Source organism: Harmonia axyridis, chromosome 4 (assembly GCF_914767665.1).
Source record: "Harmonia axyridis chromosome 4, icHarAxyr1.1, whole genome shotgun sequence".
Taxonomy (NCBI): Eukaryota; Metazoa; Arthropoda; class Insecta; order Coleoptera; family Coccinellidae; genus Harmonia; species Harmonia axyridis.
In genome coordinates, this window is record NC_059504.1 from 12,929,386 (window position 1) to 12,954,978 (window position 25,593).

At 35.3% G+C, this 25,593-nt stretch overlaps 1 protein-coding gene across 1 annotated transcript in view; it reads left to right on the forward strand.

The window, feature by feature from the left end:
• Positions 1-25,593, forward strand: part of LOC123677599 — a 103,787-nt gene that overhangs the window by 52,542 nt on the left and 25,652 nt on the right. Inside the window, exon 3 of the mRNA XM_045614221.1 lies at positions 2,965-3,024. Coding sequence (XP_045470177.1) covers positions 2,965-3,024 — 60 coding nt within the window. The remainder of the gene's footprint in view (positions 1-2,964; positions 3,025-25,593) is intronic.

Sequence of the window (25,593 nt, forward strand, 5' to 3'; positions counted from 1 at the left end):
CCGGAATTAAACAGACAATGTGTCTTCTGAAAGTGAAAGAAGAAGAAGAAGTTTTCATACTATACTATGAAACGATGAAAATTTACACAAAATGATAGCATAATTATTATATACCAAATTGGGTTCCTACTACCAAAAAACGATGTTTCTGATTTTGGAATTTAGTGAAGATCAAGCAGGTTTGAGAGGGGAGGGGCATAGGCATAACCAAGAATGAAATAAGCGATTAAGATCAAGAGATTGGGCATGGAAGATTGACTTATAAGAATTCCAGGTATATAAGGTATACCTATAGGCTAATAACATTCCAATTTTGAGTAGGATATTACTATTTTGGCTCTTGAAAATATCAGAAATAACATCAATTAACATAACCTTCAACAATTAGAACCTATAGATCAAATCTGGTGGCGTTTTTTTTAAACCAGCATGTCGAAAGCAGTTGTTGGATAACCACTACCAAATTTGTTTTTTATTTTGTTGGCCTTTGCAATTAATGAGATTGTACAAAAACTGCAACATAATTAGGCAGTCAGAAACTAGAGTTACATCAATGTAGTTGTATTGAGATGATTTTCGATCTATTAAGAATTTAGTATGATCAAATGATATGCTTTAGACTAATTGGTCATATTTTTTAAGGAAAGAATATCTCAATTCTATCAAATTGTATCACTCTTTTGCTGGAATGGGTCAACCATACTGGTTTATATTCATTGTGTTTGTGATATTTTAGAAGTCACAAAAGTAATTTTAATATTCAAAGAATATCCTCGGATAAAATTCCATTTGCTCTGAAATTTGCGAGGTAACACCGGATATTCTTTACATTCCAATTATCTCCTTCACGTTCACCAACTGAATTTTCTAATTTGATCAGCTTCCGCCCATCCCTAGGCCACTTCATGATATAATTCTGGCAAGACGAGAATAATTCAGGAACTTTAATTAGGATGAGACCTGCCTGTCTGAGTTTACACAGAGGGATTTGTGAACATGTCGATACCTTTCTCCCTCAATGAACCCTGAATTGACTGCTTCATAGGAATGTTCGTTCGAGCGGAGGGATATAATAATTCTATTCTGAGCTTGAGGTGATATGATCACATAAACATGATTATTGGAGAATAATGTCGGTTATAAATTGCACTGATATTGAATACTAATTATTTCGAGTTCCACTATTATTTTGAAGTGGAAATTACATATAATAATTCCTAATTGATATTCATTAAATGGATTTCCATCAATTAAAGACCAAGTCAATTAAATTCTATGTTAAGTATCTCTCGAACGTCAATTTGAAATGAGAGTACCTAAATTTTGAAAAAATTTAATTGAACATTTAGGTACTATACATTTATGATGAATGAAGTAATAGTTCTGTGATGAATAGATACCTACCACGTTTAGAGATTCAAGCCAAGTAGCTTGACTTTTTAACCAGCTACTTGACTTGAAAATCAGGCTCGTGAAAAATTACATACTTGAGCTTGACTTGATTTTAGATATTTATTGCTGGACTTGATATCAAGCTACTTGATATTACTTGAGCTGATGTGCACGCGTCGCACGGCATATATTTCTGCAATCTCGTGCAGGCTTGGACTAAATAAGGGGATTTCTAAAGTGCCGAGAGACTGAAGCATTCGCCAGTGTGACTTTATTAGTAGTTTTCTCACATTTCTATGAAATCTATTGGTTGATTTTGATAGTTTCCGAAATATCTTTCTAAACTTGGCTAAAATGGCCAAGGATTTTTTATCAATGCCAGCATCTTCAGCTCCTGTTGAAAGACAATTTTCCACAGCTGCTCTTACAGTTACAAAAACCTGCAATAGGTTAGGCGACAAATCTATAAGATGCCTCATGTGTCTTAGATCCTGGATGGAAAATTATGGAATCGAACAAAGCCTGGAGGTTTCTCAATATTGAGAATTTTTTTTGATATTTTTTTTTATTCATTGTAGTGATTCAATTTATGTTTCTACTTCAAAAAAATTGATATATTCGGTTCTTTTATTCAAAAAGTTCAAAAAATAAAAGTGTTTTTTGCAAGGTTCCCTCTCATTTCATCATTTTTTTGTTGATGTAACGCTACACAATAAAACTGATAAAAATCAAGTAGCTTGATATGATTCAAGTACTTGATACATAAATACTTCACTACTAAACTACTACTTGACTTGAGCTTGCATGAAATCAAGTCAAGCTCATGCCAAGTAGCTTGAAAATCAAGCAAGCCGTGAATCCCTGACCAAGTCGCTTTTCAGATGCTTTTACTGATTAGGCCTGAGACTTATTATTTTTTCAATACGATAAATCGCAATGACTGAAAATGGAAGAAATAATCTTTTAGGGCTGAATTCACTGAAATACTGGGAAGTCGATGCGATTTTTATCATTTCGGTAACAAATGATAATTTCAAAATCTATTTCATTTCAAAGATTGAATAATCTTTATTTTTCAACACAAACTACTTTTTTATAGAAATTTGATCTCAAAAAAACGGTATTTATTAAAAAAACTCAACTTTTGCTTTTTTTCATGCCTCAAATTCGTTTTCATTGAATTTCTAAGTAATTTAGTTTTCATGAACAGTAAAAGTTCATCTCATATCAAATTTAAGCATGATGAAATTGAGAATTATTTCCTTGAGTACGCTCTTTCCGCATGATGTTAATACACCATCCAATAAAATACAGAATTGCCGATTTCAATATCAATTAAATTCACATATATCATATTGAGGTCATCCAATATGTCGAATATTGATTCATTCAGAACCTGTTGGTTTATCAATTTGCAATTATTGCATTTTGATCCCTTTTATGGAACCAGTGGCAGAGGATTAAATTATGCCATCAACAATTATCATATAGAAAAACATAAATGGAAAGCAATGTCGTCCAACATTTCAATATGATTATTTAATTATTTTCAATTGAGAACTTTGTTTGCAGGATCTAGAGGAAAGAACTATCTACGACTATGGTGATAGCACACCCAGATCAGGAAGAAAGGTAAGATGAAAACCATATGTACTAGTTGCTAGGTATACATGTCGATTTATAGATTAATGGTTAGGGGTATTCTCAGAGTAATGAACATATATAGAAGAAGCATATGTTATTTTCAGTAGGCAAATTTTGTCCCTAACATGATTTATCAAAATTTGACATGAAGCGCGCGGAAATGAAAACATATCAACATGATATTTCACTCAATTAGCGAGTTTCTTCACAAATAACGCACTTCTCATGTCTCATAGTTAATCAACGTTTCATATTAACTCGAAACATATTGAAATAAATACCTAAATATATCAGATATTCAGAAAGCAAACTTCAATCGCGCCAAACGACGCGAAACAACCGATGACAGCAGGTAGATACTGAAAATAACGGATGTTTTTTATCGAGGTATATAACTTTGAGTTGGCATTTCTGTTCAAGATGGCAACCGATTCAACAGCTGTCAAGTGATTTATTCTCAGTTTGGTTTGGCAATTCATTCATGAATAGACTTACGCCTGAAAAACGCTTGCAAATAGTGCAATTTCATTTCCAAAATAATGGTTCTGTGCGGAATACGTATCGCGCACTACGTCCATTTTATTTTGTTTAGCCATGAAGCGCACTTTTGGTTGAATGGCTACGTCAACAAACAGAACTGCCGCATTTGAAGTGAAGCTAATCCTCAAGTGTATGTCGAAACATCCAGAAAAACTGACTGTTCGGTGCGCTTTATGGGCTGGTGGAATCATTGGTCCGTACTTCTTCAAAAACGATGATGGCCAGAACGTTACAGTCAATGGTGATCGGTATTGAGCCATGATTACTAACTTTTTCATACCTGAATTGAACAATCATGATGTCCAGGACCTGTGGTTCCAACAAGACGGCGCAACATGCCACACAGCTCGTGCCACAATCGATTTATTGAAAGACACGTTTGGTGACCGCCTAATTTCACGTTTTGGACCTGTGAATTGGCCTCCAAGATCTTGTGATTTTACACCGCTAGACTACTTTCTGTGGGGCTATGTAAAGTCTATGCGGATAAGCCACAAACCCTTGACCATTTGGAAGACAACATTCGCCTTGTTATTGCCGATATACGGCCACAAATGTTGGAAAAAGTCATCGAAAATTGTCCAGATTGGACTACATCCGAGCCAGCCGTGGCGGTCATATGCCAGAAATCATATTTAAAATGTAATGCCACAAGATTATCTTGCGGATAAATAAAATTCATGTCAATTGAATAATCCATCGTTGTTTTATTGCAATTTATAGCTATAGCTCTAAAAAAACACCCCTTTATAAATATTCTTCTTATTTTAAATTCGACAATCAGGAAAAATATCGGATTCCAAATATTCGAATTCGCATACTTAATCGGGAATCACTCAAATAAATATATTTCATTCAATATAATATACATTCATGACGATATAGTGAAATTGTGGATTTGAAAATATATCACAATCCGACAACGTAATCTAACCATGTTGGGGACATGTAAAAATTGTTTTTCTATGTTTATTTCTCTATGGGGGTACTTTAACTTTATAATGAGTTCACTAATGTCACTTAGCATTTCGAAGAATATAATTATTACATTTCGATACTAGGTGCAATCGAATTGAGTGGTTCATATTAAATCAATCTAGGTGAACCTAAGCTCATTATCTATGAGTCTAGTAACATACGTGATATACAATCATCATTATTAAATTAATGAATAATTGAACGGTTTGGCCAGGATGGAGCACAATTCAGATTGTGCGTTATTAGCGGACGAGAATGGAATAATGCATGAGATATGTGGGTTTCAACCTCGGTTTCAACCGATACAGTTTGAACCAGAAGTGAAAAAGTTTCTCACCTAACAAACGTTGCTAATCTAATAAACGTTGCCGAAAGAACCTCCACCTACTCGAATCTCTCTGGAGAGCACGAATAGAAGTTCATAATCTGATTGCTTTGGGAGATGATAGAAAATTGATGAAGCAAGGCGCTTGGCCATCTCACGAGAGATTTACCCGACACCAGAAATGTTTCACTGAAGAAGCTATACAAATAATGACATTTTTATTGGAGTTTGCCCCACTAAGAAGCTCTTGGGGCTATTAACAACGTTAGGCCAACAATAGATTATTTTTCGGGCAGTCTCAGGTGAGAATAATGCCCCTTCATTGGTGACATATGGTGGGAATTACTTTAATGAAAAGTTAATAATATGAGTAGTTAGATGCCAGTATAAAATTATTGGTCAGCTCGAACGATGTAGCTACTGATTTTCATATAGGTGCATCTTGGATAGTAAGTAAATTCTCGCTTGAAACCGACAAACATTAAAAAAATTAATTTATTGAAGATATACTGACAAAGAAACTGCAACACCAGAAGGAGCTGTTTAAATTTTATTTTTTTTTAGGTGGAACATAGAGTATAGCAAGGATAGAATTTGGAGGAAAAAATCGAGAATGTATTTTTATGTAAACAATTTTTGTTACTTAAATATTGAAGTCGTTCTTTGCGAGTTTTTATTTTAACTTCACAACAATCCTGCTGTTTTTAGAGTCCATGTTTAGTTGTTGTTAAAATGCCTAGAGCACGTGTACGCGGAATCTATCGCCAGCTAAGAGAATTTGAAAGAGGTCGAATTATTGGTCTACGGGAGGCGGGGATGTCATATCGAGAAATCGCTAATCGTGCTGTTATGAGAAGTTGTCAAGCGTGGTTTGATAATGCCCAAAATTGAGGAAGAGTAGGCTCCGGACGACGAAGGGACACAAATGACGTTTAAGATCGACGTCTAAGACTTATGGCCAATAGAGACCGATATGATAACTCGATCTTTGGCTGATGAATGGTTAGGAGAACAAGGCCATCCTGTAACTGTCCGAAGGGTTTACCGCCGGATAAGGTCTTTTGGACTGCAGCATTATCGACCCCTTCTTGTGTTACTTCTGACGGTTGAGCATCGCCGGCAACGATTTTTGTGGTGTAGAGAACGTCAACATTGGAATATGGAAAGTCATCAGGTCGTTTTTCTGATGAATCTCGATTCTCCTTGGGTGCACATGATGGCCGAAGAAGGCAAAGACGACGTCGGGGAGAAAGACGTGAACCTTAGTTTGTTTGATAATAAAATTTAAAATTCTTTTCACAAAATTTGCACGATAGTGAAACGACCAAATTTCGTGAGCATCTTCAAATTGTGAGAATATAATCTTTGATAACCCTCTGAGTAGTAGAGTTTCTCTAAGTGAATAAGGAGCTTTGATTTGAATGTTTCAGTTATTTGAAGAGACAATGGAAGAAAAAACAAGATGTTATAAGAAGAAATAATGAATGGATTTTTGTAGGTTTGTATATTTCAATAAAAAGTTCGTCATCGAGATTTCTTCAATTTCTCCCAAAAAATGACAATGGTCATTGGAGTTCGTCAAATTATTCTGTATTCATATCATGTGAAACATGATATAAATTTTGGCAAATTCGTCTCAAGTCACCTGAATCAAGCAAAACCCAAAACATGCGAACTTCACCGTGAAATTTACATGAATAGCTATTCGAAAAATCCGCCAACTTCGTGTCAGCTCTTGTCTCAAATTTTTTATATACATCTTCCAGATTTTTTTAACATTCCTTAAGGGGAATAATGATATATCATTTCCGAATGGAAAAGATAGAATTATTGGAGCGACCCCCTAATTTACATAACGCAATCAGCACGAGCACCGAAAATCCAATTTAAGACAATCCGAGGCATCCAAGATTCTTTGGATTTGCATAATCACGCGTGAGATTAGACGTTGAAGGAAATATTACCCCTTGGAGTCGTCAGCAATGCGTCGCATAACACAATATCCTTTGTCAGAGACTCAGCTGAAATGCCAGGGTGGATACGAGGATCTCCTGAATATCTTTACTAATGACCCATGGAATCCAGAGGACAATAGAGATGTTGTCGACTATGAATTTTTGTTTTGAAACAACGGGGTAATCAATCTGCATATTCTGTAAAGAATGGTCATTAAAAATGCTCACTTGACAAATTTTTAAATGAATATGTCAACATATACTAACCATGGGCGCCCGCAGAAATTTTTCTCAGGGGGGGCAAAATGGAAATTATTGAAAAACGATAACGCGTCCATCATTGTTGTATACGATATTAGTATTCCGTTTCTTTCTATTTATGTATTTATATTCATAAGTGGGGGGAGGACTGTGCAAAATAAAAATTATGAAGTTTTCCACTTCAACATTTTTTTAAAACATCAACAACATAGGGTGATGTAAAATAATACGGTAACTCTTTTCAAAACGAGTCACATTCAATGAAACAATTCACAAAAAAATGAAATATAAAAAATATGGAGAACGGAATGAAATAATTATTATAATTTCTAATAAATAAAGAAGAATCAACGAGTAATAACGTAATAAAAAATAAATACATATACGCTCGATAAAACTATGTTTATAAAAATAATAAATCAATAATAAATCTTGAAATATACACTGAATGACTCAAACAATAAAGTTTAAAACTTGCTACTAAAATATGATTCAAAATAACACAGAATAGCTCCAGATTGTGAAAACAACAAATAAGTATATTATCAAAATTAACAAATCATAAATTGCAAAAAAACAACTCATAAAAACTATATCAATTCTGAAGACGAAATACTTGATCGCTATACAACAGAGTAGGCATATTTTATTCTAAACTAAAATTGAATTCTGCGCAAAATGCTGAAACTATGCTCTATAGTACAAGTAGTACATCGAAATGTAAGGAGAAGAATAAGGCATTCTTTTACAGCAGGAGAAAATTTACATTGTCCGATAAGATCTTCAATGTTCAATTCACTTTCTAAATTTTCAATGTTATACATATTGCCGACCTTAGGTGCGAAAGATTCAATATCTAGTAAGTTTTAATTCTTCGGCAAAAAATTGAACAAAAAAAAAGCATTACATGTTCTTTCGAGAATCTCGTTTCAAGGGCTGAAATCAAATGATCTAAACATGGGATGAATATAGATTTTGAAGTAATCTTCAGCTGAATCTGCTTCATAATTAGATCTGTACATTTGTCTACCGCAAATTCGTGGTTTTCCAATCTCAATATTGAGATTCTGAGCAATAGATGATGCTTTCGAAAAAAATTCTGCAAAGCATGCATCATCTGAGCGATGTTTTCCACATATTTCTATAATTAAATTTATATGACGGTGAAAATCTACAAAATTAATAGAAACACCTTGTAGTATATTTGCTATTGGTTTCAATATATTTGAATATTTACTTGCTACCGTCAAACAAATCACAAAAGTGAAAGAGTTTATTGCAGCCCATAACTGAGCAGCTCTCTTTGTTGTTGAAGAATTCATTGAAATTTCTCCAGATTTTATAGCAAAGAGAGTTTTGAATATAGTATTGAAGTTTTCAGCGAAAACTCACAAAGATTTATATTTAGCTGACCAACGAGTTTCCTAAAAGAAAGGAATATTTGGAATCAGAGTTCTTCTTGAGGTATTCTTTCGAAAAAAAGACTAGAATGTCATTAACGGTGCCAATGCTATTACGAATTTCAGTTATTTTACTGACGTCATTTATTACTAAATTCAACCTATGGGAGGCACAATGGAGATAAATTGCTTTCTTGTACTTATCTCTTATGATATTTTGAACCCTGAGAATTTCACCAGCCATTGTTGAGCATCTAAATCTTTATATCCAGCGTCTACTCTGAATTTCAAAAGATCACTAAAATTTCTTGTTGCTCTCTCGTATAGGCATATCGTGGGTGAGTTCCGCAAAAAACTATTGTTTTTATAATCTTTATTTTTTTTTTCTATTTTCTGCAAACACTTTTTTTTTAACTTTATCTATTAGACAATAGGAGAGTATATATAAGATGGATTTTTAAAAAAATTGACACGCATGGATTGCGTTCGGTTCCACGATTTTTCTTCACCCAAGGAGTGCCCAACACGCCTAAAAAAGTTTTCAATTAAAAAAATACCTCTGCCGATTATGGATATGTGTATAGTATATTATGGATATATGTATAGTAATTCCATTGAAAACCCGGAAATTGTTGTGGATCCATTACTTTCCTTTTTTCCTTGCCCTTTGGATTGAGAAAGTAATATTGAGGGTGTTGTGCTGAAAAATGAGACAATCAAAATCTCAGGGGGGGCAATGGCCCCCCCTGGCCCCCCCCTGCGGGCGCCCATGATACTAACTGACAATGAAACTGTAACACCCAGAAGATGCTGTTCAAATTTTAATTTCTTTCTGGTGAAACATAGATAGTATCGCAAGGAGTAAATGATTGAATTTGGAGATAAAAATTGGGAAAGTTTTTTCATGTGAATAATTTCTGTTACTCAAATATTGTAGTCGTTTTTTTGCAAGATTTTTGAATTTAACAACAAACTAGATGTTCGAGGAGATCCAAAGTCGATGTTTAGTTGTTGTTGAAATGTCTAGAGCACGTGTACGCGGAATTTATCGCCAGCTAAGTGAATTATTAGTCTACGGGACGCAGGGTTGTCATTTCGAGAAATCGCTAACCGTACGAACAGAAATCCAACCACTGTTATGAGATGTTGTCAAGCGTGGTTTGATAATGCCCAAAATCGAAGAAGAATAGGCACCGCACGTCGAAGGGGCACAAATGAAGTTCAAGATCGACGTCTAAGACTTATGGCCGTTAGAGACCGATTTGCGACAACTCGATCTTTGGCCGATGAGTGGTTAGAAGGACATAGCAATTCTGTAACTGTCCGAACGGTCTATCGCCGGATAAGGTCTTTTGGACTGCAGCATTATCGACCCCATCTTGTGTTACCTTTGCCGGTTGAGCATCGCCGGCAACGATTACAATAGTGCAGAGAACGCTAACATTGGAATGTGGAACGGCATCAGGTCGTCTTTTCTGATGAATCTCGATTCTCCTTGGGTGCACATGATGCCCGAAGAAGGGTTAGACGACGTCGGAGAGAAAGACGTGAACCCCAGTTTGATGTTTACCGTCATCTACACAGTATAGTAGGCGTTATAGTATGAGGTGCTATTGCACAAGCAAGTTGGTCACCTTCAGTCTTTATTCAAGGTATCATGACAGCGCTGCGTTACCTTCACGGAATAGTGGAGCCATGTGTTCTCCCTTACCTTAACCGGCTCGAAAATCCAATATTTCAGCAAGATAATGCCCGACCTCATGTTGCCAGACTTAGTTTAAACTGTTTCGAAGCGACCCATGTGAATCTTTTGCCATGGCTGCCCAGATCTCCCGATCTTTCGCCCATAAAACATGTCTGGGACATCATGGGTGGAAGGCTTGGAAATTTACCCCAGCCCCCACGGACTTTGGCGACTCTGAGATATGAAGAACAGGTAGCTTTGGATAGTCTTCCTCAAGAAGTAATACAACATCTTATTCCATCAATGCCGAGTCGTGTTGGGGATAGTATAGATAATCGCGGTGGACAAAAACATTATTAACAAATTTATTGAAAAAAAATGTAAACCTTTCTTTTTTTTCTCCAAATTTCTCTTTGCTATACTATCTATGTTTTACCAAAAAAAAACTTTAATATTTGAACAGCTCCTTCTGGTTGTTGCAGTTTTTTTGTCAGTTATTATATTTTTCAATATAAGAAGAAGCCAGACCACAAACAGATTAAATAGGCAATCTCTCAATATATAACCTGCTGAATATCTCCTTTCACGGAGTTGTTCTTCAGTTGCCATGCAGGTTTCTTGAACAAGGTTCACCACCACTAAATGAAACCAAATCTGCTTCGAAATCGGGAGGGTTTCTTCAACAAGGACCGATGCCCCCAGTGATGCTTTTTCGAATTTTGAGGTGTAGGTACCTCAATATCTGTCTACAGACAGATCTCAGGTAGTGCAAGTTGATAGGAAATAATAGTTACATCATAAAAAATTCAAAATTGGCTATTACTTTGGCTGAAAGCAACTCTATTAAGAAGACCCGCAGTAATAAATATCTGATGCATTGTATCTTCTAAAAAATAAAAATTAAAGCGCATGATCTTTTATTTGGAATGATAGTTGAGGGAAATCCTGACTTATTTTGAAAATGGTGTTATTTGAATAAGCTCACCTCAACTTCTACAATTTGAATACTCCTCATCTGTTCGAGCAAATTTCCACACCACTTTCGATGTATTGCTTTAGGCGCGTTACATTTAGATTTAGCCTGTTATTCTGGAGGGAATTGTTTTCATTATAATGTTCCGCTGTGGTATTCTGTGTTTGTCAACTTGCCAACGTTGGAAGTTTGAAAGTTCAAGATAAATATCATTTATTTCATTTAAGTATATGGAAATGAGGAGTTAAATGGATATTCATCACCATGAAAGTGTGCGGTAACTCATTTATTGTACTATGAATTCCCCGTAACCGAAGGTAAAAGAGGCAGATGTAAATGTAATTCATAGGAATTGAATTTTAATCACAATTAACCTCAGAGTAATAAACATAGATAGAAGAGCATATGTCATTTTCAATCATCAAATTTTGTCCCCAACATGAGCTATCAAAATTGACATGAAGCGCGCGGAAATGAAATATATCTCTGATACGATATATCACTCAACTCGCAAGTTTCTCCACAAAGCACGCACTCCTTATGTCCCATTGTGAATCAACGTTTTATCTTTACTCAAAATATATTGAAATGAATACCTAAATATATCAGAAATTCAAAAAACAACCTTTAAGCACGCCAAACGACGTGAAACAACCGATGACACTAGGAGAGCGAAAGTTGCCAAACCTTGGATTTCAGCAGGTAGATAAAGAAAATAATAAATATTCTTCTTATTATGAATTCGACAATTAGGAAAAATATCGGATTCCAAATATTCAAATTTGCATATTTAATCGGCAACTACTCAAATAAATATTTCATTCAATATAATATACATTCATAACGATATAGTAAAACTGTGGATATGGAAATATATCACAATCCGACAACGTAATCTAACCATATTGGGGACATGTAAAAATTATGTATACTCCCTCTATTTATGTTTATCATTCTATGCAATTAACTGACATCAATAAGGACGATATTTTTCAACGTTAACGAAAAACTGACCTAAAGTCATATGGATTGAATTCATTGGGAATCATCAGCTCTAATAATTGTCGTAACCATAGAATCGAGAATAATACGGAATAAGACGCACCCTTTTCGAATAATGAATTCCAGAGAAAGGAGGAAAAAACCAGCCTTGGGAGATTAGTTAAATTTAATCTGTCTGAGTCCTTTCTTGGGCTCTAGAGGAATTAACAGGTGAATGGATCCAATCAATCTGAGTTTCCTTCGGGATAAAAGAATAGGGATATTACAGGATTTTCTGAAAAGTGTACTCGACATTATTCAGAAAAAAACTGGTATTCGTATGAGCTTCAAGTCTGAGAATTAATTACAGTTTTCGACAGTTTAAAAGCTAATAGATTAACCGAAGTGAATCAAATACACTAATCGATTTACAGCGTCGGCTTTTGTTTGACTTACAGGTAATTCGAACTTGAATAAGGGCAGAAATTGGGTTTTTCCGAACCACCTTGTCCGCGTAATCTCATTGGTGATTGAGATATTCATGAAGAATTAAAAAAAAACTTTTAGGCTCTGGAAATCTTTTTGCTACAGTTATTTGATTATTCCATCTAACATAAAGCAGTATTGACTATGGTTTGACAGTTCAGAAAGACGGAATGACACTATGTAATTTAACTTTTCTCAATTCAAAACCATCAACAAGAAATAGAGATGCATTCAAGTCAAACTAGTTGATTTTACTCACAAACATGACTCGACTTGAAAATCAAACTTTTTATGTAAGAAAAGTTTGACTTGACTTGATTTCTGTACCTTCAGGTTTGGCTTGAAATCAAACTTCTTTAAACAGTTTGAAGTTTGACGTGTCTGAATCTGTACTCTGCCATTCCGCAAATTAGTTATAGTTCATATTTCAAGTGTTGTGCGGTGTATCTGAACTTGAAATGTCTAAACCCTGAACTCTTTTCATGTAGTTCATGCAGCTCGTAATACAAACCACAACAAAATGAGTCTGATTTCGAAGATACCCCTCTCTTCAAAAACTATGAGAAAAATCTGTATACGATGCAGAATGTATCAACAAGAAAAAAAAATACAAATTTTTTTGATGTTGATTTTTGATTGGATTTGATTCCAAAACAATGAATGAAATTTGCAAAGTATGTAAAAATAAAGAACAATGGTATAAAATGCCAAAAGTGAAACTAGTTATTAAACGACATTTGATGAAGAGCCACAAAAAATTGCATGAATAAGAAGTAGTATTTGTATTTGTTGTAGTTACAACATGAAACGTTGGATCCAAAATTGTCAAAATAGTTTTTGGACGGCAGCTCCTTCATTCTTGCAGTTGAAAATAGGTGGTTTTTCTTATTGTACCTAATTGTAATTTTTATCAGCAAAAGGTTCTAGTGCCAGATTTTTTGTGCACTCACTTGGTTTGTAAGAAATTCTGAAGTGAAAATTTTTCTTTTCACAAAGAATTTCGAGGTGACAAGTTGGCGTTGATTGAATAAAAGTTCTAATGAATGTATTTTCTTTTTGTTTTGAATTAATTTGAGTATTTTTTTACCAGCTCACTATATTCTACATAAATATTTTACCCATTCAAAGCATATCTATTAAATAAATTATTTTTTAAACTCTTTCAAACTAGTTTTACAAACAATTTGAATTTTCAAACCTGTAACCATTTCCTAGTTTAATTTGACTTGAATTATTTTTCAAAAAGATTGACTTGAGTTTGACCTAATTTCAAGTCAAACTCAAGTCAATCTCAAACATTCAAGTCAAACTTGTGCAATTCTAACAAGAAATGAGCGGACCGATAAGAATATTGCTGTTGTAGCGGGAAGTGTTGAAGAAGTCGCCGAAATGTTGATCCGTCGCTGTTCTCTACTTGTTGGACTTCATCCTGCGACTTAGAGCTCGTGCAATAATTGGAAACAAATGACAATCGCTTATGTCGCGTTTTTGCTGATTGGACTAATTTGAAACTTGCCAAAGATGAATATTTTTCCGAAGAAATGTGTTTAGTGATGAATACCATTTCTGTTTGAATGGTTTCGTCAATAAGCAAAAGTGAAAATATGGAGTAAAGACAATCCTCAAGCCACCATTACATGCATTAAAATTAACTGGTTTACAGGTTGGCGGCATATTTCAAGTCATTGCATCTATTGATTCATTGAAAGCCAATATTCAAGTATTCATTGACTACATACAGCTAGATTTATTGAAAAAAGTGGTGAAAAATTGGACTTATCGAATAGACTACGTAACTCGTAGCCGCAACGGACATATGCTGGATTCATATTCAAAAAATAAATGACATGAAATTATGCAACACAATATTATGAATAACTAATAACATGAAGGATTAATGTAGTTTGAAATTCATTCATTATTATTTAAAGTTCTCAGTTTAAAAAAAAAACACCTATTACGACTGAATACTAAAAAGTTTTATTGTACGTAAAAACATTATTGCTGCAGCTAAGCCTCTTATTAGAATGAAAAATTTATGGAAATTATTTTCTGAAGTAGCAACCCTGAAAACGGCTTTTCCCTATGATTCAACTATAACAATGTGAGTAATGCTATTTCGTGCTGGAACAATATTATATATTCATCATGGAATTAGGTAGAATCGATCGAAAGAACTTTGAAACTTCACGGCAACGTAATACGTGAATTCCTTTCGGTGAAACTGGATTTCTTGAATGAAAATCTATATTGAATGAAACTTGAAAGTCTATGGTATGTTTGAATGGAAGTTTTTTGATTAAAGCTCGAATCAGGACATTCGAATTAATCTTATAGATCCTGATGAATTAGAACTCGTTACTTATCTATATATTCTCATCATTATTCACGGCTTACTCGAGCAAAACTGCATATATTCTAATGAACTATCTTCATTTTGACTGTTGTCCTCATAACTAAATATCCTCGCATTTTTCTATACGTGTTAGGAGAAAAATTTGTTTTTGCTTCCAAAATAGGCTTCAACCTCTGCAATCAGTTCTTTATTAAAGCCAAATTTTTTCTTCTAGAGCATTTTTTTTTGGTTTGCAATATGGCAGTAACCACTGGAGGCTAGATCTGGAGAATGAGCTGGTTTCTAAAGCAGTTGGAAGAGCACCATGGGTCTCATAGGATTGTGATAAGGAGGATTGTCTCGGTGAAAGAGAAATTTCTTCATTTAAGGGAGTTTTATTTTATTATTTTATTTATTTGAATTTCTACCCTCCATTAACATTTTTTTTTTATTTGAACTGGGGTCGTTGTGGCTTTGTAAGCCTTCCGGGAACTGCGACCATGTAGATCTTTTGTTCTCTACCCTAATTATTCATGGAAACCAAAGGAGGTCGTCAATGGCGATAAAACTGACAACCTCCTTAGTGGCCTTGGCCTTTACCTCACTGGTATCCAGCTTCTTCATATGTATGGTTCTCAGGCCAGCCAGCTCTGGACACTTGCATACCACGTGTTCAACTGTTTCTGCTTCTGATCCACAGGGCCTGCAAATCTCATCTGCTGACTTTCCCGTACGGTACAAATGATGTTTGTACCGACAGTGAAGCTCAGCTTCAAGAGCTTTTTGACATAGGTAGGTGAAGTCATCACAAATTTCTTGACCTGAGTAAGTCCAGGAGTGTTTGTCCAGTGGGTTATCCTGTTATTTAAGTCCCATTGCTGGACCCCTGCCTTATTTTGGTCTTTTTCTAGCCCACAGAAAGGCTCAGATCCAGCAGGTGTAATCCTTGATGCTTTTTTCGTTAGTTCATCGGCTCAAGAAATGTTTTCTTTTGCATTTGAGGGAGTTTTATTTAAATTTCTACACTCCATTAACACTTACATCAACATAGTTAATGTATGTATGTCTCAAAATTTGTATGCCATACCCTTGCCAGCTGATGTTTGAGATGTTGGTTGCTTTGGACGGCTTTCACCGCCCAATTTTCACTCAGCTGAGTTCATTTTTGACTCAGAAGTATGATGAAGAACTCATGTTTCATTCATGTGCATCGCCTATATGAAGGTGAGCAAATTATTGATCAGAATTTTTAAATAGTCGACATTCATTATCGTAGAAATACAGTTAATATTGCGTGTTGATGATAGAACTAGCTAGTTCTTCTATCGATAGAATCTGTCCTTGGATGTATAAATAGGTGCATAGTTGGCTGGTTTTGAAATTCTTGGAATTCTAAATGTTGAATATATGACTTGATGAGTACATATAAGTTGATGCAACGACAAATATTCCTGGAACTCTTACATAATAAATGATAATTGAAAAAAAATTATTAAGGTATCACCTAATCGACCAATTTGATGAGAATATATATGTGTATTGTGTATAGAAGGTATGTGGGTAGCATGTAGAGGAGAACATTTGGTCAAACCCTAGAAGTTAACAAAGTTTTACCAAGATCATTTGGCAATTGGGATAGACGAATTTCTTTATAGTGATGCTAATTCTGAACATTTTCTTCCTATGAACAGAGGTTCGATTCGTTTTCGTTCAGAAGTAGCAAGAATTTGAGATAATTAATAATTCATTCTTATATTTGATTTGAATGGGAGACAACTAACGAAAACACCTGTTGAAATGACTAAAAGAATTTTGGCTATGGTTACTTCAACAACATGCACATAATAATAGATTTGGCTTGTTTCACTCAGGACGATATCAACAACAATTATAATGAACACTGCAAAATTCATGGACCGAGGCGAGTTCAGCAGTTTTGAGTTTTAATGTTAACGTTTGAGGATTTTCAACAATTATTTGATGCCAAAAGATGTTAATGATCGTTTGAAAACATATTTGTTTAAAAAAGCTCACCGTTGTTGTAAATATGTGGTAACAGCACACAGAGGGTTACCAGTACCTGCTAGGATGATGAAAATTTTCCGAATAAATGCGTAAGTCAAGGGAGATTAATGGCCATCTCGTTCATCGGATCTCAACCCATTAGATTTTTCAATTATGAGGATATATGAAGCAGCTTGTCTATTATGTTCAAATCACATCTTGTCAATAATTATTTGGTAGAATTCAAGATGCAGCAAACCAAATAAAAACGACCCTAATCTGATGTAATGTATTCAGCAGTTACTACGTTACTACGGAATGTTCAATACGTTTATGTTAGGTGGACATTTCGAGAAAAATCTGTTTTATTGTTGACGAAAATAAATACAATGTTTTTAATTCAAACATTTCTGACACTAACAGGATATTTCTTTTTTTCAAATTTTTGAACTTCTAAACGGCAAAGAAGATTTTCATCATAGAGCTAGTAAAACACCCTGTATATTTCGGCTTAAATTAGCTTCAACGTGAAGTATTATAAGGCAATTCTATCTACGAGACCATTTGACCCATAAATGTAAAATTTGTCTCGTTCAATAAAACTTCTTCTCTGGCTTCAACGGGTTGAAGTTCGCTCGCGCAGATGCTTATAATCTCTTATTATATGCCGAAATGAAATTGGACAAGGAAAAACTCACATCTCCGTTCATCGAACTCGAGTTCAAAATGGCGAAACAAGTGCAACACTCAACTTTGCACGTACAAGACTCGTAGCGTAGAACGAATGCAAAGATAGAGCGGCAGAATTTGCTGACACAGCAATGTAGAGGTCGGTGTGTTAGTTTGAATGCAGACAGAGAAGGCACCAACTACACATCAGGCATGTTATCTGACAGAGCCTGGTCTAAATTGACACAGGCAGAGACCTTGAGTTAGGAGAAATGTGAATACTTTATGCCTCGCTTCGTTATGAAGTGTGAAGTGATATCAGGGGAATATTTTATCACGTTCGGAAGATATTCATCTGGAGTATACGCAGAGTTAATAATGGAGTCGTATTTGAATATTCTTCAGAGGCAATTTCCTTCGTTTTCGTTGATTTCGCGCCTGCTATGGATGCTAATTTTTCATCTGTCAGAATATGAATAGCTGTGTTTTCATGATCAACGTGAATAATCAACAAGATAGGCCGTTCTAATGTTGTTGTAGAAGAGCTTTTACTGAAATTCAATTAGAAATTTATAATTGTCAAGTCAAATTAGTAAAAAGCAGTTACTAATCTCAGAATTTGAGATCCTCATATAAACTTTTGTATTTGGTCATCCTAAAAGTTGTCTCAGATCCTACATACGGTGTTCGTGTCTATCGAAATAGTCAAAGGTAGCAAAAATAGTTTCTTTGGACATTTTTTTGCGAATATCTCGTATCCTATAGCTTGTTTGCTATTTGTTGTCATTATCAATATTGTAGAAGATATAATTCCGTACAATTTCAGCTCAAAAGTTCTTCTTCACGTTGAATTTTTTGAGATAGAAGGCGGAGAGCGCGTGGTTAGAGCATCATTCAAGAGGGATTACCACAACGTGGTTCGATGTTCAAACTTTGTACGGTGTACGAAGTTGTACATTCACTTATCTTAATTCCCTTTACGAAGCATATAAGTAGAGATCACCACTGTATGATGGTCGATTATTTTTTTACAAAATTAGAGTATCTCATATTGATTAATGCTCACATCTTGATTACTCAGAACAGTGAAAACTATCCGCGATAACGTTTTGTATTGTTCAACAATGAAGAACAAATGTGAGTTTTCAGGTGCCTCTAGTGTCAAAACTAGCCTTTAGAAAAACTCATGCCTATTGAAAAAAAAAATTTCCTATCAAAAATTCACCCAATTTGACAGGAGGCCACTTTTCGTAAGTAATTGCACAAGTGCATCAAAATTACCGATAATTTTGCATGACAGCGTGTTGTCATGAAGACTGCAGAGGCCGACACCGAAGGTGGAGGGCTCTTTCCCCAAAAATGAAAATGACCGAATGCAGTTTTTCAAAGAAAACACGCTGGAATGCGAAATTATACGGTCATTTTGGTGCACGAGTGTAATTCGAGGGAATATTTCCCGAATAAACTGTTAACTTGTCAAAGTGACATAGATTCCATAGATTCGAACTGTGTAAGATTCATAGAAACTATGCATCTATGAACAGAACAATTATCGCAGTGCTATTTCGCTTCCTACAATGCAATGCAATTATCATAAGTAATTGCGCAAGTGCATCAAAATTACCGATAATTTTGTATGACAGCGTGTTGTCATAAAAACTGCATGAGTTCATTTTCATTTTTGGAGAAAGAGCCTGATACCGAAGGTGGAGGGCTTTCTCTAAAAATGGAAATGACCGAATGCAGTTTTTCAAAGAAAACACTCTGGTTTGCGAAATTATCCGGTCGTTTTGATGCACGAGTGTAATTCGGGGGAATATTTCCCGAATAAACTGTTATATCACTTGTCAAACTAATTTAGAATAGAATTGTCATCGATTTGAACTATGTACGATGCATAGAAACTATGCATCTATGAACAGAACAATTATCGCAGTGCTATTTCGCTTCCTACAATGCAATGCAATTATCGCTGTAATTTTCGATAATTGTTCTCCATATACATAGAATATTTGACAGGAAGGAAATATTCGCTGTAATTTCCGATAATTGCATTCCATTCACATAGAATTTTTGACAGGAGGGAAATATTCCTAATGAAGTGTGCAGTATCCTTTGAAGAAAAATTTACTTGAAAGAGAATTTGAGCTCAAAAGTGCCTGACTTCATGTCAGTGTTTTTCATATCACACTATTATTTATTTGGTTCTATCGAATTTATATATAAATATATCGGCCCTCCAGGAACATGACGCAAACCATAATTCAAAATGACAATTAATGTGTTTGATTCGATTTCATGGCCTAATTTGATTTCGATCTATTTAAATTAGGCTCATTACAATGTCACATTAATGATTGAATACCTGTTAGGACGAGTTAGTGATTGGGAACCTATTCAACCGTATGTCTACTCTGATTGTATTATCGCATCGATTTTTATCGATGTATTCTTGTGAAATAATAGTGTAGAGCTCGGAACAAGAGTAAACCTTGGGTACCTAATCTGTATCTGTAGGATGGTAAGATTGAGTATTCTTGACAATACTATGGCGACTATACAAGGTTTCATAATTGTAACCTACCTCGATCAATTCGTAATGTTAATAACTGAAAGTAATATAATTTGTAAGTTCTGAAACACTATTGCTGACTTGATGTCAGCAACTGTAACGTACATAAATGTGTTAATTTGTAATTAATTCCACCAAGTGTTCAGTGTTGCTCATCCTTACATTACCGTACTGATGAGGGCCAAAAGCCCGTTACACCTGCCTACGGTTAGAAATTTTTCTTGAGGAGTGTGTACTTAAAGTTTTTCTTTGATTCACGATTTCCATCATTATTCCCTCTACATGAATGTGTACGTGATCAAGTCCCGATATTTCTCAGTAATATTCAACGTCATAGAGATTGATTTCAATGTTCTCCATGTTCAATGTTTTCTATACTGAATCTCTATGAGATCTTTCAGAAGCTTAGAGCTTTGTAAGAATTGAGAGAACTGGTTTTCAAATTTGATCGTACATAGAACTCTCATCAGAAATGGATGTGTCAGTAGTGGTGGTAGCTGGAAATACTGTATTTTCTGAATATGTTTCACTCAGTAGTGGTGGTTGCTGAAAATTCTGTATTTTCGCTATTAGTGTCATGATTTTTTAGGTACTGGTTTTGAGCACTCCTTCACCGAAGATATTGCTCCATCATTTCATCAAAATGTCTGTTTTTGTGGAGTAAAAATTTTAAGCTGTTCAAATCATCAGTATCATAGAATTTCAAGGAGAATATGGGAATAGTAGGTTTATTGTGCAATAAGGGGGAAAGTTCAACTTTTCTCACGAGTATGGAAGTTTCGCAAACACACGAGTGAGAATAGTATATTGTGCAACATATGGTGAAAGTCCAACTTTTCTCGCGAGTGTGGAAGTTTGCGGCACAAGCCTGAAAGGCGGGTGCCGCTTACACACGAGCGGGAAAAAGACTTTTCCTACAACTGCTATGGAAAGTAGCGTAATCTTCACAGCTTACTCAATTTCAAAACTATGTATTGCTCATACTGTGGGAAATATTATTCCCCACGGCACGCTTGGTAGACCAATGAAATTGGGCTTTTGAGTCGTTTCTATGGAAACGCAATAAATTAGCACATACTGTCAACGATGGTCATTTTGATTTGAATCAAGTCCATTACTTGAATGATTGAAAAACTATTCAAAAGCCCAATTTTATTGGTTAACCATGCGAGGTGTGGGCAAAGTGCAGCGTGAAATAATATTTCTCACAGTGTGAGCAATACATAGCTTTGAGTATGCTATGAAGAATAAGCTACTTTTCATAGCAGTTGTAGGAAAAAAGACTTTGTCCACATGTTGCACACTATACTTTTTCCATAGAAAATAATTCTCAAAAGCCCAATTTAATTGGTCTACAAAGCGAGGTTTGTGCAAAGTGCCTTGTATGAGCAATGAATAGTTTCGAAATTGAGTAAGCTATGAAAAATACGCTACTTTCTTAAGCAGTTGTTGAAGATAAAAATATCCAATATTTCTGTTGTTACAGATCCGATTGAGTTGAGATTGTAGATGCATAGAATAATCAGATAGAAGGAATGATGAGGGAAATTGTTCAAACAACAAAGAAAAATGATAAGGACACATACTTCAAGGCGAAACGCTAAATGCAGTAGAATAATCATAGATATTGAGCTTCGTCCAAAATTTGGTGTTGTAGCTCCAGACATAATATGAGAGATTGAGCGCTTGAAATCTCCTGACATCAGTGACCTTATGTTTTCTATATGATTTTTGCATGATTATAGTGGACATGAAGCCCCTAATGGTTGAGTGTTTCAGTTCGTCTTAGGGGTTGTCCATTAATCACGTGAGGCTTGAAAGGGGGGGGGAGGGGTTTGATAAAAATCACGAAAATATCACAAGGGGGAGGGGAGGTGTAGTAAGATATCACGTGTATTTATTTTTTCGTCAAACGCGCTATTTTTAAACAAATATTAAGCGGCACGGCGCGGCGTGTAGTGACCTTGACTACATTAAATATATTCATGTACTAGTACAATACATGTTTTTCCTATGATTACACTCTTCGTTTATTATTATTGTTATGGCAATCAAAAAAAACTAGCAACCTGGTGTAGACATTTTTATTATGGTCCTTAATTTCAGAAGAAAGATTATAGTTTATTCCTGTATTTAAATTAAGATAATATTCCGAAAATTTTAAGATTCGTTGTAGGTACTAAAAATACACGTGATGTTGAGAAGGGGGAGGAGGGGTGGTCTTAAACCTCACTACGTATCACTAATGGGGGAGGGGGGGTTCAAAAATGCTAAAAAAAGATCACGTGATTAATGGACAACCCCTTACTTCAGAGAATTCCAAGTCTGTTTTCTGGTATCTTATTCACATAACTCGATGTGATACAATAACAGGTCGATTTTTCTGAAGTAACAAAGCCTAAACCCCAATTTCAAGCAAGATACAATACGCTATCTTTCCTAAAGTGCATCCAATATCCGATGGAACATTACCAAATTGACTGGCAAGAACTAAGCGATCACTCATCGATTTGACCGACATAAGATCGATGATGTTCTGAATTTTTTCAGCGTACGTTATCTTCGTATCGATTACCAGTCTTGAATCCCAACCCTGGCATTACCTCTGCCGCGGCCTTCACCCAGTAAAAGTCTTTTGTTTATTATACCCCCATTTCGTGTCAGTGTCGGTGTAAGACAAGGAAACGCGAGTGTCACGGGCATGTCAAGAAATGCCCTACCTAAGAAATTGATAAGGGTATAAGAACGATAGGTAGCGTGGGACGGATGTTTCAGTTGAAACCGGCCATTGTGGCGATAATGGATAACTTGAAACTCTTAATTTCTAGCGAAGCTTGGAGCCTGAAAGCGTTGATCAATTATGCTGGGACCATCTGGAAGGAAGTGTTGGGAAGTACTCACTAATGAGGATTCAGTTGGGAGTTAAGTGTTGGGAACGGTGGAAGGGAGGATGGTAGGGGTGATTTCACTCGTTTCGAGATTTCTCTATCGCAGACGAATACAATAAATTCCTGTCTTCGTACTTTTCGATTAGTAGAGTGCACTTGTTATAAAGGGTGTTTTTTTTTAGAGCTATCGAACTAAATTGCAATAAAACAATGATGGATTATTTGATTGATATGAATTTTATTTATCCGCAAGATAATCTTGTGGCATTAAATTTTAAATATGATTTCAGGCATATGACCGCCACGGCTGGCTCGGATGTAGTCCAATCTGGACGTCCAATTTTCGATGACTTTTTCCAACATTTGTGGCCGTATATCGGCAATAACACGGCGAATGTTGTCTTACAAATGTTCAAGGGTTTGTGACTTATCCGCATAGACCAATGACTTTACATAGCCCCACAGAAAGTAGTCTAGCGGTGTTGAATCACAAGATCTTGGAGGCCAATTCACAGGTCGAAAACGTGAAATTACCACCAAACGTGTCTTTCAATAAATCGATTGTGGCACGAGCTGTGTGACATGTTGCGCCGTCTTGTTGGAACCACAGCTCCTGGACATCATGTTTGTTCAATTCAGGAATGTAAAAGTTCCTCATGGCTCTATACGGATCACCATTGACTGTAACGTTCTGGCCATCATCGTTTTTGAAGAAGTACGGACCAATGATTCCACCAGCCCATAAAGCGCACCAAACAGTCAGTTTTTCTGAATGTAACGGTGTTTCGACATACACTTGAGGATTAGCTTCACTCCAAATGCGTTTTGTTTGTTGACGTAGCCATTCAACCGTGCGCTTCATCGCTAAACAAAATAAAATGAACGTAGTGCGCGATACGTATTCTGCAGAGAACCATTATTTTCGAAATAAAATTGCACCATTTGCAAGCGTTGTTCAGGCGTGTGTCTATTCATGATGAATTGCCAAACCAAACTGAGAAAAAATCAATTGACAGCTGTTAAATCGGTCGCCATTTCGAACAGTAATGCCAACTTAAAGTTATATACATACCTCGCAAAAAAACACCCGATACAACATGAGGAAGTTTCAAAGATTAATCATAGGAGCGAAGGTTCTGGAGCAATCTCTCCTATTCAGTTATTTTCACGTGACTTTTCAATCAGATAAAAACATTTCTATTCTTCCACTCTGCCAAGCAGAAATTTCTGAAGTAGTAGCTGTGATTCCGTAGAAATTCTTATTGTTGTAGACCTTTATTGAGGAAGTTGCTCCGACTGAATGTCATAACAGGTTGAGTAAATTTATTTCACGTGACGAGATATTTAAAGACTATCAACGTGAATTTTTCATTCTAAGGGTTGAGTTTTTTACGTAGATATAAAGTTGGCTACTAAAATATCCGAAACGAAATGTAGTACAGAGTCTACAATGAAGGAGCTGAAATGGAATTAATAATAATAATAATAATATTTCTTTATTTCCTTAAGACAGAGTACACTGTATAGAAAACGTCAAAATGAATATGCATACAATAATAACAATAATAATACGAAAAAAGAAACAAATTAGTAACTGAAACAGAAAATTTGATCTACAAAAGATTAGAATTCCTTAAACAAAAGAGTAATCCAAGTATCAATTAGAATTGTCAAGATGTAATTGATAATTCAGTAGGAAATCACCTTATTATCGTAAGTAATTGCACAAGTGCATCAAAATTACCGATAATTTTGCATGACAGCGTGTTGTCATAAAAACTGCATGAGTTCATTTTCATTTTTGGAGAATTTTCTCCAAAAATGAAAATGACCGAATGCAGTTTTTCCAAGAAAACACGCTGGAATGCGAAATTATCCGGTCATTTTGATGCACGAGTGTAATTCGGGGGAATATTTCCCGAATAAATTGTTACATCACTTGTCAAACTGATGTAGAATGGAATTGCCATAGATTCGAACTGTGTAAGATGCATAGAAACTATGCATCTATGAACAGAACAATTATCGCAGTGATGTTTCGCTTCCTACAATGCAATTATCGCTGTAATTTTCGATAATTGTTCTCCATATACATAGAATTTTGGACAGGAGGGAAATATTCGCTTATAAGACCAAGATAAGATTCACGTTGAAATATAGCCACTAATATAATTGAACAAGTTAAGACTTTTCTAGTATGGATGGATATATTTCTGTACCATCTGATCTTAGTCTTGACCATACTAAGCTGATAGTAAAAGTTAAATCCCTAGACAAAGATCACCCTTCAACAGGAGTGATTATGTCAATGTGACAGTGTTAGTTGAATGGACTGTTTACCCTCAGTTTCTATTTCTACAATTGAGTTATCCTCATTTTATATCCTACTGGACATTTGACTCAAAGGTTATTAGCCTCTAATCTTCAACAGGAAGATCAGAAAAAAATTGGCTACAACAATTTAGCAACAACTAACAATGATGTGCCTGAAGTGGAGCGAATCTAG